At 49.5% G+C, this 14,840-nt stretch overlaps 1 protein-coding gene across 1 annotated transcript; it reads left to right on the top strand.

The window, feature by feature from the left end:
- The first annotated feature begins 2,957 nt into the window (after positions 1–2,957).
- WFIKKN2 (WAP, follistatin/kazal, immunoglobulin, kunitz and netrin domain containing 2) lies at positions 2,958–9,262 on the top strand. The gene is made up of 2 exons (XM_010407462.4): positions 2,958–3,598; positions 5,752–9,262. Exons 1-2 carry the CDS (start codon positions 3,398–3,400, stop codon positions 7,261–7,263), a joined length of 1,713 nt encoding a protein of 570 aa, XP_010405764.1. The 5' UTR covers positions 2,958–3,397; the 3' UTR covers positions 7,264–9,262.
- The last annotated feature ends 5,578 nt before the right edge of the window (positions 9,263–14,840 follow it).

Raw genomic sequence — 14,840 nt, forward strand, 5'->3', positions numbered from 1 at the left:
AAAAAACCCAACAACAGTTAAGCCAGTTCTAGATCAACAACCCTAATCAGGACCTTGGGCATCCTAGGAGGCCTTTTCAGGACTAGGGCTGGTCACAAACCAATGTCTCCACTGCTGGGAGCAGACCCAGGATGTTGCTTTGTGCCATCCAGGCTCAGGTTTGTCCATCTGAGATCCAGAGAAGTTCACCCCAGTTCCCCATCCCGCAGACTCATTCCAGTATCTTCATCAGAAAGTGGGATTGTGGGGTAGTAGTAGGGTTGCTTCTAAGACTTGATCTCTTTTGGGAAGATCTTTAGCACATCAGTATCTGACATGGCTGAGATAAGATAAGCCATAAAATCAGCTTTCATAATGGATTTTTTCATAGCAATGGAGAATGGGGATTACTTTATTGTTTATATTAGAGAAAAAATGCACAGTCCTTTATCCACAAGGAGGAACAGAAAAACTGGGTCTGGGAACCTTGACAGAGACCCCAGTTCACAACTGGCATTAACTGATGGTGTTCTGGAGTGTCCAGTCAGATCCACTGAAGTCAGTGGAGTTAAATTAACTTAAACCAGGCAAGCAAACAGCCCTCAATGAAACCCAGGAGATGGTGAGTGCATTAGTCAGAGCTTGGCTGTCCGTGCTGGGATAATCAGGGTCCCCACTGTCCCCGAGCCAACCTGGGGCAGCCTTTATAGTGGGTTCCCTCCTGGATGTGCTCCTCAGGCTGGGTAACAGCATCTCTGGGATGTCCCGGCAGGGACAGGGCAGCTGTCTAGGGCTGTATGGAGCCCTCACTGCCTCCTTGCCCTCTGGAGCTGCCTGCCCACATTCACAGGGAGATTTATGGCAATGTTTTCCTCTCTCCTGGCTGAGCTCAAGTGGCCCAGGGGCTGATCCAGGAACATGATACCTCAGAACTGAAAGCAGAAAGCTGCAGTGGGACTTACCTGTCCCTGGAGAATATCTCTGTGGATGGAGGAGGACATAGCAAAGCAGAAGGCTGCTCTGTCTGATGCAAACCCGTGTCTGATTTTTCAGAGTCCCACTCTGCTCCCCCACAGCTGAAATGTGCCTGTGGGCAAGGGATCCCTGGTCAGAGACAGTTAAAAAAAAGATAGTGGGGTTTTTTTCCTGTTTGGAACAGAGTTCCACCTACGGTGGCCCACATGAGTGTGTCTCTCACTCTCCAAAGCTAGCAAGGACGTGGCTGTCTGGCAGCAGGAGAGGAGATGGAGGCTGCAAGATCCAGCAGGTAAGAGGGTAAAATGGCCATAAAGGATTAAAGCTGGCAGGGGAAAATCACATCCATGGCTACTCTGTGGCAATGCCATGGATTGAGGGAAAACTCCTGCATGTGCAGTGGCTGTTGAGGTCATCAAGGCAGCTTCCCCAGCACCCAGGATACCTGCACTCCTCAAGACCCACATACAGCTGGTTCCAAAGCTTATCTGTAGTCAGTTTTACAATAGAAAGTGCCTTTGTTTAGTCAACAGAACCACTAATACATGCAATTTTGTTGTTAATAGAGCTGTAAGAATTTTAAGTACTTCTTCGGAATGTGTCATTTTTGGTTGGCTTTTTTAGGCATCACAGGGTGCTGCGTTTGTCTTTGTAAACAAGTACTGAATAAAACATTTAGCACACAGCCGCACTTTGTACAAGTGTCATGCAGGTTTCTAAAGTTTCAGAGTGAATAAATCAAATGCAAACTGCTGCCTGGCAGTTGACTTTGCTCCTTATAAATAGCTAATTTGGACAACTTCGCTTTGCACATCCCATGAAATTCAAATACTATGCATATGGTTAATGCAGGCACACAAATCAGAGCTGCAACAGCCCCTTTTATAAGCCTGGGTTGCAACAGAAATGCCACAGCCCAGGGCAGGTCGGCTCCAGGTTGCCCTCCCTTTTTCCCGGAGGCGATCGCAGGAAACACCAGCAGGTCACTGTGCTCTGCTGCCTGGCCCCAGGGGATGAGCAGGAGCCCCATGGTGACCCAATTCACTGCTGGTTGTACTGGTTGGCAGCCATCATCACTCAGGGGAGAATTAGGTCCAAACTCAGCCATTAAAAACAACCCTGAATTTATAAGCCCGATGGAAAAAAGTAAGGGCTGACTCTGCCTGGCTTTGCAGCTCTCAGTGCTGGGCACAGGGTGGATGCACACCCTTCCTCCTGCCCAGGCACAGCGTTGTTGGTCCAGCCCTGCAGAACCTCCATGTGGGATGCAAACTTACCTGATCCTCCCAGGAGGCTCTTAGCAACATGGAGGGTTCACCCAAGCTAGCCCAGAAGTCAGCCCAGAGGCCCTAATCCTGGAAGGTGCTGAGCAACTCAGACTTCTGCCACTCATCTCTGGATTTTGGCATGTGTTCAGCAGGAGCAGGATCAGCCCCTTGCTGTAATAATCAGGGAATGAGGAACTCGGCTTGACTGAGTTTCCCTCCCACCCCCCAATGCAAAAATGCTGTACATTCCTTTATGCAGGTTTCCATAGAGTTGAACTTCTACTATTTTTTTGTTGTTGCTGTTAAAGGGATCAGCAATGCACTGTACAATGGGATCTGGCTGTCAGGAAATGTGGAGGAATTCAGGGACACTTTTAACATCTTCCTGGTGGGACTGGAGAGCAGCATTAAACCCAGCATCATGGAAATCTCCCCACCAAAGAGAAGAAAAAAGCCCGGAGGAGCCCTGAGAGAAGTTACGAAGACATTCTGCTTTGTTGATCCTAAATTTAAATAAGTTATTTCTTCCCTACTTCCTTTGTTAAAATACGATATTCTGGCTTTAATTGCTTCAATCCTATTATTTGTTCCTTTTAGCAAGTGATTGTGTAGCCCCTTGCCGTGGGGAAATCCCCTGACTGCGGGTCCGTGTTACTTAGACAAGTCCCCTTTCAGAAGTAAATGCCATTCTTAGCATAGGGAAGTACTTTAGGTCTAAAGGGGTTAAGAAGGCCTCCCTGCATTCAGAAACATGCAGGGGTCCCACCATGCCAGTTCCAGCCTTTTGAACTCTTTCCAGCTTTTTTTTCTTGCAACAAATCTGTCTGACTGCCACCAGGACATAGGAAGCGTGTGCCTGTCAAAGAAATCAAGTTTACTTTTTCTGACTTGTTAACAGAGGCAGGGTATAAATAGAGCTAACTCTGCTCGCACAAGTAGCGTTTCTCTTAAAATAAGGGGGTGACTTCCTAGGACCTTTAATCCAATGAGGTCCAGACCAAACTGCACTGTCAACAGAGGCAGCAGAGGAGCTTGCTGAAGTTTTTACTGAAGTCAGGTGCATCTGGGTTCCTCAACAACTTAAGGCTTACCCAAAAAAAAAAAAAAAAGCAACCCCAAGCAAACAAGAACTACTTCCAGCTCGGACACTGCTACTGCCCTGGAGAAGTTCTGAGATGTTGTTGGTGCTGTTCTCTCGGTGGATGTGGATCTTGCTGGGGAAGAGCAGTGTCCTCTTGCTTCTGGAGGTCTCTCTGAAAGGGAGAGCCCTACCTCCAATCCGGTACTCCCACGCTGGGATATGCCCCAATGACATGAACCCCAACCTGTGGGTCGACGCACAGAGCACTTGCAAGAGGGAGTGTGACGCCGACCTGGTGAGTGATGCACATTTTTGTGTCTCTGCATCATGGGCTCTGCTGGGGCTGTTGGGGGGCTTGGTGGGAGCCTTCTGTCCCAGCTGGAAGGGCGCTGGCACCGGGCAGGACCCCATGCAGACAGCGGATGTATTGAGTTGACCCGTGACCTATATAACGTAGAAAGGTTTGATGAGTTATCAGTTAAGAGGGGAGGTGTGTGCCAGCTGTCACTTTTGCTCTGTTTGCTCTGTTTGATCCTTTTCCTTGTCTTCATGTCAAAAGAAACGTCTGAATTTGATACTCCAGAACTCAGCATGCCCTGGGGCCAATCCATAGTATTTTAACAGTGTCATCATGCTCTTTGTTGGTGGTGGCCATCATCAATGTTTTATATTCCTGGGAGGAATCCTGTATGAAATAGTTTAATTTAGTATGTAAATCATCAGCCTTTGCTGCATTTGAAGCACAAAGCTTGCTTGGGGTGCAGAACAGGGCATGGCTAAAAGGACCAGGCAGATGTTCTGTGGGATGCTCCCAGCTCAAAATGTGTTTAGCTTACAACCCTAAAATTAATTTTTCAACCTGTCAGCACTGCCAGCTCAAGCTGGTATCTGAAAATACCTGTTTGTCCTGCGTCTTACATCATGTCCCATGACAAAGCTTCTGTAGCCCAAACGTGGCTGACAGGAGCATAGGAGCATTTACTGTGCTGAAAAAAGTGTTTGGGTTTGTGCTCTGTAGCCAGGTTGTTTCTGCAATGCTAAAAAGGGGGGAAAAACAGACAAAATTTCTGGCCGTAAGTAAACAAAGACATTTACTCAGATGGATCCCATGTGTTAGGAAATGAAGGTGCTCTTTTTACTTTTGCCATTCCCAAATAAGCCACCTCTGTTCCAACTACCAGGTGCAGCAATGAACACTAAAACACTTTCAAAACCCCAGCAGCAGCAGCAGCAGCAGATGATGATGTTTTAATAATTTACTGGTCAAAACCTGAAAGCCAGAAGCCACTGGCTACAAATAGTCCCTTTTGCCTTGTGGCAGCACAGAGTCCCGGGACCTTAGATGGAGTGAGCGTACTGCAGGCAGCCAAGGACTCTGCCAAACCACACTCCTTAACCCCAGCTGAAAACCTCCCCCATCCTGGTTTCTAGCTTTGCTTCTGAAACCTAGTAATGTGTAGCTGGAAATGGGGAAAGAGTTTTGGTATTAGGTCATCTTTTTCCCAATAAGGAAAGGATACTGGACTCAGGGGAAGCTCTTTAGCTTGGTAGCTTAAAAATCATTTTGTTCTCACTTGTGGAGAAAGCTGATGGATTTTAGGGGGCTTGTAGAGGTTTAACACACGGTGGAAGTGTGCCCTGTTGGGCACATGGTAGCAGTGGTCCTGGTCCGTTGAAGTAATCCATAACCACCCAGCAGCCCTGATCACACGTATCAAATACCTTTTCTGCCCAGAAGATGAAAATTCTGCTAAAATTAACCACAATTTAGAGCTGACTGTAGCCGAGGCGGGGTGTAATAAATCACTAGAAGAGCGATGCTGCATTTGAAAATAAGACTAAAATAGGACAGAGAAGCCATAATGAGCTGTTTGGGGTTTGTTTTTCTAAATACCATAGAAAAATTATTTTTGGAGCAAAAATTACCTTACTTTTGAGATATTCTATTATTTCCTCTACGATGTGAACAATTACAAATCCTTGGCAGTTTCACCTCCAAGAGCAGGCTGTTAGTCTCAGGGAATTCAAATAATACTTTACATACTTCTGTGGAAAATAAGAAGGATTACTGCCTACAGCCATATGATAAGACTTTCCATCTGCTCTTGTTTCTCAGGGCTTGTCCTCAGGCATTTCAGAGAGCGTGGAAGGGGGGTGGTTGGTTCGTAGTCAAGCAGTCCATGTGACTCTGGGGTAAAGACTTATGATGAGGTTTGTGTTTAAGAAATAGAATTACATTTTCCTTCCCAAGAGTCTTCTCCTGAAGCACTTCAGAACCCCCCGGGAGATGCTGAGGGAATGTTTCTGCTCACTGACAGTGGGGACACTGAGTTTCAGACCATGACTTTCTGTGGCAGAGCTGAGTTTCTGGGCTCTCTGCTTGCTGAGTCTCCAAAAAGACCTTTACTCAGTTCCCAGTAATGATCAGGTTATTTTCCTTCCCCACAGGAGTGCGAGACCTTTGAGAAGTGCTGCCCCAATGTCTGTGGAACCAAGAGCTGTGTGGCTGCTCGGTACATGGACATCAAGGGGAAAAAGGGGCCTGTGGGGATGCCCAAAGAGGCCACCTGTGACCGCTTCATGTGCATCCAGCAAGGCTCAGAGTGCGACATCTGGGACGGGCAGCCTGTCTGCAAGTGCAAGGACAGGTGTGAGAAGGAGCCGAGCTTCACCTGTGCCTCCGATGGGCTCACCTACTACAACAAGTGCTACATGGATGCAGAGGCCTGCATCAAAGGCATCACACTGAACGTGGTCACCTGTAGGTACCATCTCACCTGGCCAAACACCAGCCCTATCCCCCCAGAAACAACAGCTCGCCCTACCACCGCCTACTCTGAGACAACAGTCGTTGATATCCTGCCGCCCGCCTTGGTGAACAACCCCGTCCATCAGTCCGTCTACGTGGGAGAGACCGTCAGCTTCCTCTGCGATGTCACAGGCAGACCCAAGCCAGAAATCACATGGGAGAAGCAGGTTGATGGCAAGGACAAAGTTATCATGAAGCCAAACCATGTCAGAGGGAATGTCGTGGTCACCAACATTGCCCAGCTGGTCATCTACAACACGCAGCTGCAGGACGCGGGAATCTACACCTGCACCGCCCAGAACAGTGGTGGCCTCCTCCGGGCGGATTTCCCTCTGTCAGTCATCAGAGGAGAGCCCACATCCAAGGAAGCTTCCCAGAACAAAACACATTTTCCAACCGATGAGTGCCTGAAGCAGCCGGACAGTGAAGACTGCGGGGAAGAGCAGACCAGGTGGTACTATGATGCCAAGAAAAACAACTGCTTTACTTTCATCTATGGGAACTGCAACAGCAACCTCAACCACTTTGAGACCTACGAGAGCTGCATGCTAACGTGCATGAACGGCCCCATTAACATCTGCAACCTGCCAGCCCTCCAAGGCCATTGCAAGGCCTATGAGCCCAGGTGGGCCTACAATAGCTTGACAAAGCAGTGCCAGTCCTTCATCTATGGCGGGTGTGGAGGCAACGAGAACAACTTTGAGAGCCGGGAGGCCTGCGAGGAGATGTGCCCCTTCCCGAAGAACATGCACTGCAAGGCCTGCAAACCCCGCCAAAAGCTGGTGACCAGCTTCTGCAAAAGCGACTTCGTCATCCTGGGGCGCATCACAGAGCTGACCGAAGACCAAGACTCAGGACACGCCCTGGTGACAGTGGAGGAGATTCTCAAGGATGAAAAAATGGGATTAAAATTCCTGGGGAAGGAGCCACTAGAAATCACGCTTTTGAACATGGACTGGAGCTGCCCATGTCCCAACATGACCACAGTGGATGGCCAGCTCATCATCATGGGGGACGTCCACAACGGCATGGCCGTCCTACAACCAGACAGCTTTGTGGGCACCTCCAGCATCCGGCGCGTGCGCAAGCTCCGCGAAGTCATCCACAAGAAAACCTGTGAGCTTTTGAAAGAGTTCCTAGGATTGCATTAACCTCCCTCACGTGTGTGAGGCGCCCCGATCTGTGTTAGTAGGGCTAACAAGTGCTAGGCTAGTGCCAAACTAAACACGCTGTTTGAAGATACACTGTAGGAATTATGCAGAACCCCTATTGTAATCCATTAATGATGCTTAGCAACAACGTAGTTTGGTCTTTGGCAGGCACGTAAACCAGCAGTAAAAGGCCATTAATCTTGCATTGAAATCAATTTGTCCATATAGGAGTGCCATTTAACTAGGTGACTCACTGCAGTAATTATACAATTTTTATGTAGCTTCCATCATAAAGGATGGAATTCATAGCGTTTGTTTGGCTAGTTGGTACACAGCTAAGAAATATATAATGTCAATTTAATCTGTCTCATTTTCAGTCTGGTTCATCATTTTAAGTCACATGCTTGGCTCCTTATAGCAGCACTAATATTTCAAGACAAAAGCCTGTAAATTATTGTCTATATTTACAGTTGTGCTCATTTAACCAACTTATGCATTATGAGTTTGCTTCTTTTAATTGCAATTTTCCTTTTTTTTTCCTTTTAAAAGCCTCATTTTTAAATGGCAACTACTACCTGTGTTGCAGTCCTTACTGGAGGAGAAACTCCCTTGATCCTATACCCAGGACAACAGGTCCCTGTAAAAGCTCAAGGCACAGTCTTACCCTGAAATGACTTTTCTGTCACCAGAACAAGGTCAGCAAACACCCTCATTCCCAAGTTGAGTTTCAATCAATATATTTTATATCACAAAAATTCCAAGCCAGAAGGACAGCAGTGTGCTGCCAGCTTCTTGCTTTTGAAAAGCCTTTACACCTGAGCATACACAGCAATTTATTACTTATTTTCAGTAGCAATCCTGCTTTTATAGATGAGAGAGCAAAGTAAGAGGAGTCAGAACGAAATTCAACCTAGGAAACTGTAATACAGAGTCTGCAAACTGCATTAGGCAGACACAAAGCTCCTGAATCTGAACTGCACAAACACAAGCAGACAAAGTGGACACTTTTATCAGTGTCACCCTTTTAGAGCCTTTTTAGAGTCTTTCAAACTCAGAATACACTTTCCACCAGGCCACTGTATATGGGTGTATGAATGAATTCCCTAAGACAGCCAGCACGGGCTGTGGGTGGGAGCAGGTGAGTACACATAGGATCAATCATTTTAACATTTGGGTGTCCAAAAAGGATAACATTTGCCTATACAAAATCCTTAAATAAAGAAAAGGCTGATCCTGGAAACATCCTGCCTTGCTGATAACTGTGATTGCAGGGAGGAGGGGCAAGCATGGCATAGTGAGCCTTGTCCCTGCCCCTCATTCTGTGGGCTCAGCCAAGTGACTGTGGCAGAGCTCAGAGCTTGCTGCCCTGCATAAAGGGCCAGTTCAGGGCTGGAGCAGTGTCAAGACACGTCCGGGTGAGAAGAAGGAAGGGAGGAAGGGAGGCAGGAAGGTGCAGGCAGTGCTGCCCCATGGTGCCATCTCATGGGCTCGCTGTGGGGCGGCCGAGGCTGGCAGCGGGCACACGTGTGCTGCTGCAGGCCTGTGTTGGGGCTGGGTACAGCAAGGGCTGGGGAAGGAGATTAAACAGGCAGATGTTGGACATCTGCACCCCCCAAAGCCTGTGCATGTTGGGTGTTTGGTTGTTGCGGGGAGGAAAACTCACAGCGAGGGAAACAGAGTTGGATGTGAGTCCAGCTCTGGCTCCCCTGATTCCATGCTCTGCACCAGCAGCCAAGCCATGGGTAGAGACCACTGCAGGATGGAGAACTAGGCTCCTCTCCCAGTGGTTTGGGCTTGGGTTATTTCTGAAATATTCCTGCAACAGGAACAGATCTAAATCTCCAGTTATTTGGATAACTTCAGAAGAAGCTGCGTGGGAGGGAGAGAGAGGAGTCTGGACCAGGTTTTGCTGACCAAGAAAATACCTGCTGGGTTTTTGTTGTACCTTTCCTAAGTGTATGTGAAAAAACTCCAATTAAAGGCCCATAATGTTTGTGTATGTTCTTGTGGAGATCATTTTCTGCAGATGGGAGATGCTGACCCTGCTGCCGGCATCTCCACCAGATCATCCCCGGCTGTGGCAGCCACCACTGTCCCATGGCTCATCTGCCGTTTTTTGAGCAAGCTGTAGGAAGTGGCATGTTCTTGCCATACTAACACGAAGGTTTTGGAGGATGAAGGTTTAATAAAGACAGGATTTGTATGGCTCCTTTTCCCCTAAAGTTAAGGGATTTAGCAAGTGTGGGAGTGTTGAAGTGTCTCGGGAGTGTTGGAATGACTCGAGAGACATGGAGCTGGGTGTTCCAGAAGAGCTGGGATGCAAACGTAGCTGGGAGCAGAAAGCAGAGGATTCATTGCTGCTCCAGCCAGCACAGTGCAGTGCTGAATCCTGGGGTCTAAAGTGCTTTCTTGGCTTTCCCTCCTGGTGAATCCCCTGGGAAGGCAGCAGGCACTAAAAACATTCAGTGTGCAAGTGCTCTGAGGCACTGAGAGCCAGGGCTGTGCAAGGTGTGTCTGCCAGCCCCCTTCAGGCACACAGGCCTGGTGTGTGAGTGTTTTCCTGCGAGGGGATCCCGGAGGACATTCTGGGTCAGTTTTCCAGTGTGGTGGGGTGGGATGGACACTGAACAGACCAGCCCAGCTCCCTGACGCAACACAGCCACTCTTGTGTAGCTCCTGCCCAAACCTGCAGACATGACCAGATCCTGTTGAGCCCCTTGGGGTGCCCCTGGCTGTGTCCCACTGCACAGAACCATCACAGGTACCCTGAGGCAGAAGGAGCAGTGCCACAGGCATCCCTCGCCTGCTCACCAGGAAAAAAAACATTCCTGGCAGTGCTGGGAGCACCACACCTCCCCGTGGCACTGGACTGACCCCAACCCCAAGCCTCTCCACCTTCTGACCTTGAAGAATTCAGCTCTCCACTCAAAGCTAGTATTTTAGTTCAGCCTCTTATTAAACCCTTAAGAAGCCTAAAATTCAAGCCTGACCAGTCCAGCAGCCTGGGGATGCTGCTGCATGGGGCCAGTGCTGGAGGATGTTGCTCCACCTTTCAGGACTAATGGGCACAGGCACGTGGCTCCTGACCAGGAAATCCCTTTTGTGTTGCTCATGAGCTCAGGTTCCATCCTGCTCTGTGGGGTCCTTCTCTCAGGCTGTCAGAAAGCTGGAAGGAAATGCCAGTATTTAAAGTTTGTATAAAATGTATGAGAGGAGAGAGAGAAAGGGAAAAGCCTCCTTGAGTCTTTGAGCACCAGTGCCTGTGGGAGGCTCCAGGGAAGAGCTGGGGGATTGATGCCACCTCCAAAGCCACATGGCTGTGGCCAGTGGCTGATGTCAAAGATTTCCTCCACATGCAGACAGGAGGGAAACAGCATTTCCCACAGACACTGGCCCAGGAAGCAACACAGAATCATAGAATCATTAAGGTTGGAAAATACCTCCTAAGATCATTGAGTCCAACCAAGAAGCTGGGAACAGACGCACATCGGCTGGGTCTGAGACCTGCAGGAATTCTCCAGGGCTCAGGGATGGATCTGGGGGACACTTGACAGCCCTGAACCAGTGTGAGGTGCCCATCTCCCAACCTGGAGTGAGGATGAGAGGTGCAACCCCCGAATCTGCAAACTCTGCAGCTGGACGGACACCATCCAGCTCCTGGATCCTAACAGGAGTCACAGGTGGTTGTGTCTTGCTCTGCTAACAGGGGACAAACAGCAGCAGCAGCCAAGTGATGGCATGTGGCTGCTGCACACAGATTGCACGTGGGGCTGGTGCCACACAGGGCTGGTGCCACACAGCTGGCAGGGCATGAGGGTACAGGGAGCTGCACGCACGGAGAGCTGGCTGGGTGATTACTCAGAGACAGATCCTGCATCAGCCACAGCGCCCAGAGCTGCTGAGCTCAAAGGAAAGAGGCAATTGAGCATGTTCTCATTGCAGAGACTCTAGATGAGGTCAGGCAGAAGATTTAATGGGCAACCAGCTCCAGAAGAAGGAGCAAACAGCGGTGATGACGCTACTGGAATATGATTCAGACAGCAAAGGTATTTAAGAGCTTAGTTTCCACTTGTTTTAAAATAAATTAGGGACCCCTGCAAGAAATCCCCGCTGGCTATGGGTCTCAGTTTCTGAGGGAGGTGGTTGTGATGAAGGTCATGCACAGCTTTAGCCAACACCTAATGATTTCCTGCAAAAAGAAGGATTAATTGAGCTGGCACCAAATGAGCACCTTGCACCACAGGACCCACTTCCTCCACCTGAAGCACCTTGTGCCCCAGTTGGCTGTAATTCGTGCATGTGCATGAGCATGTGCATGTGCTGGGAAATTCTTCCTGTGGATAATTACCAGGAAAAGATCATGGCCAGGCTGGTACCTCTACTGAGGCTGGATGGAGCCAGATTTTAAAGGCAAGGCTGTGAAAATGTCAGCCTGAGCAAGAACATCCAGTTTAAAGCCTGTTTTAATACCAAATATTTAGTGTTTTCCCCTCCTCCAGCACTGTTTACTGATTGACTACAAGTGACCTCCAGCTGCTGTATTGATTTACAGCAGCTGTCAAAGGGCAAAAAATGAGCCCCATGCCCAGGACCTGAGAAGCTCTGAATGGAGGTTGCACAACTGAGTGAATGTTCTGCCAGCACTTTCAATCTTGGAAAAAAAAAGTCAGCTTGGGTTCCTGATCTCCAACACAAACAGCAGTGGGATTTGAAGATAAGGTTGCAGCACTAGAGGACATATCTATTAGCCAAAAAAGCAGCACAGTCTGTTTAATTCTCAGCTATTTATGGCTGGGCAAATGATATGACATTTAGGTCTCAGAGTTTAGAAAGCAAATGGAAAGTCTTCCAAGGGCTGATAGGTGGGTCAGGTTTCAGTGAGGAAACTCTCCAACTCTGGTGTTTTTCTCTGTACCCATCCCTACATCCACCTTTCTTCCCAGCCAGCCTGTCCCTGCCAAAAGGTGTTGGGGGTCTCCTCCAAACCTCTGGCTCATTGGTGGACACAGACCTGCTCTGACAAAGGCAATGAGAGCTGAATGTCCATGTTTCAGAATTAGGGACACTTCGGGATGGGGTCAAGCCTCCCCCAGACCCCTGGTACTGTGCCCTGGGGCAGGAGACTGGTGCTCATAGGCTGGAAAGGGCCACTGGGCTTGTCCCACCTGGCAATTCCTAACCCCTCTCATGTGTCCCAGACATGCAGGAGGGAAGGAAAAGGCTGGAGACAAGAGAAAGAGGGAAAGATTCCTCTGGGGGGGGGGGTTGGGGGGAGAGGTGGGTGGGCATTTTTTTCACCTTAAACTGTTCCTACAACAATCCAGTTGGACTGGATTACCTGGCATAAAAAGAACTACCCATAAAGGGCTTTGTGCCTTCTCTTTCTCCTTTGCTCTGCTCCTCACACCCCTGAGCCAAGGGGGGACTGTAACACGTGTAAAGGACATTGCTTCCTCTACTGTTTGAAATAAACAGGAAAACAACAGTAATAAATCTCCAGGATCAGATGGTTTTCACCCAAGGGTAAAAGTACTTACATAAAACATTGCTTAACCATTAACTGCAGCAGATAACCTTTGCGTCAGTCCATGGCAGGACCAGAGCACAGAAGGTGGCAAACATGGGGCTAATTTTAGAGGAGGGTTCCCAAGGGCTGGGTATGAAAACTCAGCAAGTCTGGTATAAACTGTAAGAGAGGCTAAAACTCACAGCTGAGTGGTAAATAGGATGTGAGAAGGAAGAGTGTGTGTACTTCAACAGAGGGAAGTGATGCTCTGTGACACTTTGAAGCAATCATAAGGACAGGGATGGTCCAGCTGAGGGAGTTGACTTGGGTCAAGGCCTTAGAGCTCCAGCTTCCTCACCCAAGGCTTTTAAAGTCATTTAGCTGTCCTGTGTCTGGGAGAGGTGTGACAGCCTCCTGAGACAACAACTGTTTGCAACATCAGAAGGAAAGGGTGAGACCAAAAGGTCAGTGTTCAGTGTGAGGAAAAGTCATCGGCAGTGCCCCAGGGAACCTGTGGAGATGGTCGGGGAGATGGATGGGAGAGGTGGAATATGAAGGTTGTTACTGAGATCAAATTATTCAGAGCTGCAAAACCACGAGCTGACTGTGAGGAGCTGCGGTAATGCCGAGTGACAGGATGATAAAATAGCAGATGAAATGTGATATTGATTAATATACATGGGGGGGAAGTGAGTCCTGGCTGTGCATTCCTATGACAACTTCAAGCAAGCTGCTCCCATTCCAGACCTGGGTGATCCACACATGGATCTGACGGGGGAGTCCAGCCTGGCTCTGGTGTGCAGGCAGCCCCCTGAGCAGATCCTCCACATCACACCTCTCAAAACAGCACCAGCAGCTTGATGACCTGCAACATTCCCATTAACAGGCACAAAAGCCCGTGGACTTCTCAAAATCCCAGCAGCACTGGCACGTGCTCAGGCTGGACAGGTTGCTGCCCTGCTAAGAGAATGCTCCTTGCTATTAGGAACGTGCTCCTGAGATCACCAGATAAATCTCAGCCACATCCCAGCCCCATAATATCAGATCTTGCTAAAACAGGGACCTCACCAGCATCTGCCCCCACAAGCAGCCCGTGCTGCAGGATGGACAACAGGCATGGACCCAAACCCAGCTCTGGAGCCCTGAGTCTGTTCAGAAGATCCCCACAATTCCTGCATCTCTGGTGCTTGGAAAAGATGCTGGAAATCACAAAGCTCCTTCTGGAAATGCCTCCAAGGCTGGCCTTGGCCGAATCTCTCCATCCCTGAACAGAGAGCAAGGTGCAACCAGGGTATTCCAGGGGAGCTGTGGGGCAGAGGGGGTCTCACCAGCCTCAGCAGGACTCACCATATCCTAGAACTGTACAATCATCAAAGGGTTTGGGTTGGAAGGGACCTTTAAAGAGCTTCTCTTTCCATGCCGTGCCATGCACAGGGACACCTTTCACCAGCCCAGGTTGCTCCAAGCCCCATCCAACCTGATCTTGAATGTTTCCAGGGTTGGAGCATCCACCACGTCCCTGGGCAGGCTGTGCCAGGGCCTCTCCACCCTCACTGCACAGGCAGGGGCAGGTTCTCCATCCAGCACTGCCCGAAGCACAATTTAATGACAGAGCCACAGCCAGCACCAGCACCCAACAGTGTGACACGGTCACGGCACCCACCACGGCCCCAGCGTGACCCGAGGTCTTCCTCACACGGTCTCAGCTTCCTATTTTGGCAATATTGAAGGGCAAATTTTAGAAAAAGCCCGTATCCCTCAGCACTGCCACGACGTGCGGTGGCTGGAAATGGGGACGGGAGGCTCCAGCCGCTCCCGGCGCCCGACACGAGGTGGCGCCGGGCATCGCGACATCGGCGGCGACATCGGCGGCGACATCGGCGGCGACATCGGCGGCGACATCGGCGGCGACATCGGCGGGGGCACCGCGTGGGGACCCGCTCGCAGCCTCCTCACCTGCGGCTGCCCGAGGAGCATCCTCCCGCTGAGGCTGGGCTGGCCTCGGCCTGCTTCACTCAACTGCTTCACAGACACCTGGCCGCGTAATTTGTATTATTCATTAATAAAATCG

This window comes from Corvus cornix, chromosome 18 (genome assembly GCF_000738735.6).
Source record: "Corvus cornix cornix isolate S_Up_H32 chromosome 18, ASM73873v5, whole genome shotgun sequence".
NCBI lineage: Eukaryota > Metazoa > Chordata > Aves > Passeriformes > Corvidae > Corvus > Corvus cornix.

Bases quoted from the DNA above. Each gene is read 5' to 3' on its own strand.
- WFIKKN2 (XM_010407462.4), top strand. From the start codon at position 3,398: ATGTTGTTGGTGCTGTTCTCTCGGTGGATGTGGATCTTGCTGGGGAAG. The intron at 3,599-5,751 runs GTGAGTGATGCA...CCTTCCCCACAG, and splicing joins GGGAGTGTGACGCCGACCTG to GAGTGCGAGACCTTTGAGAA.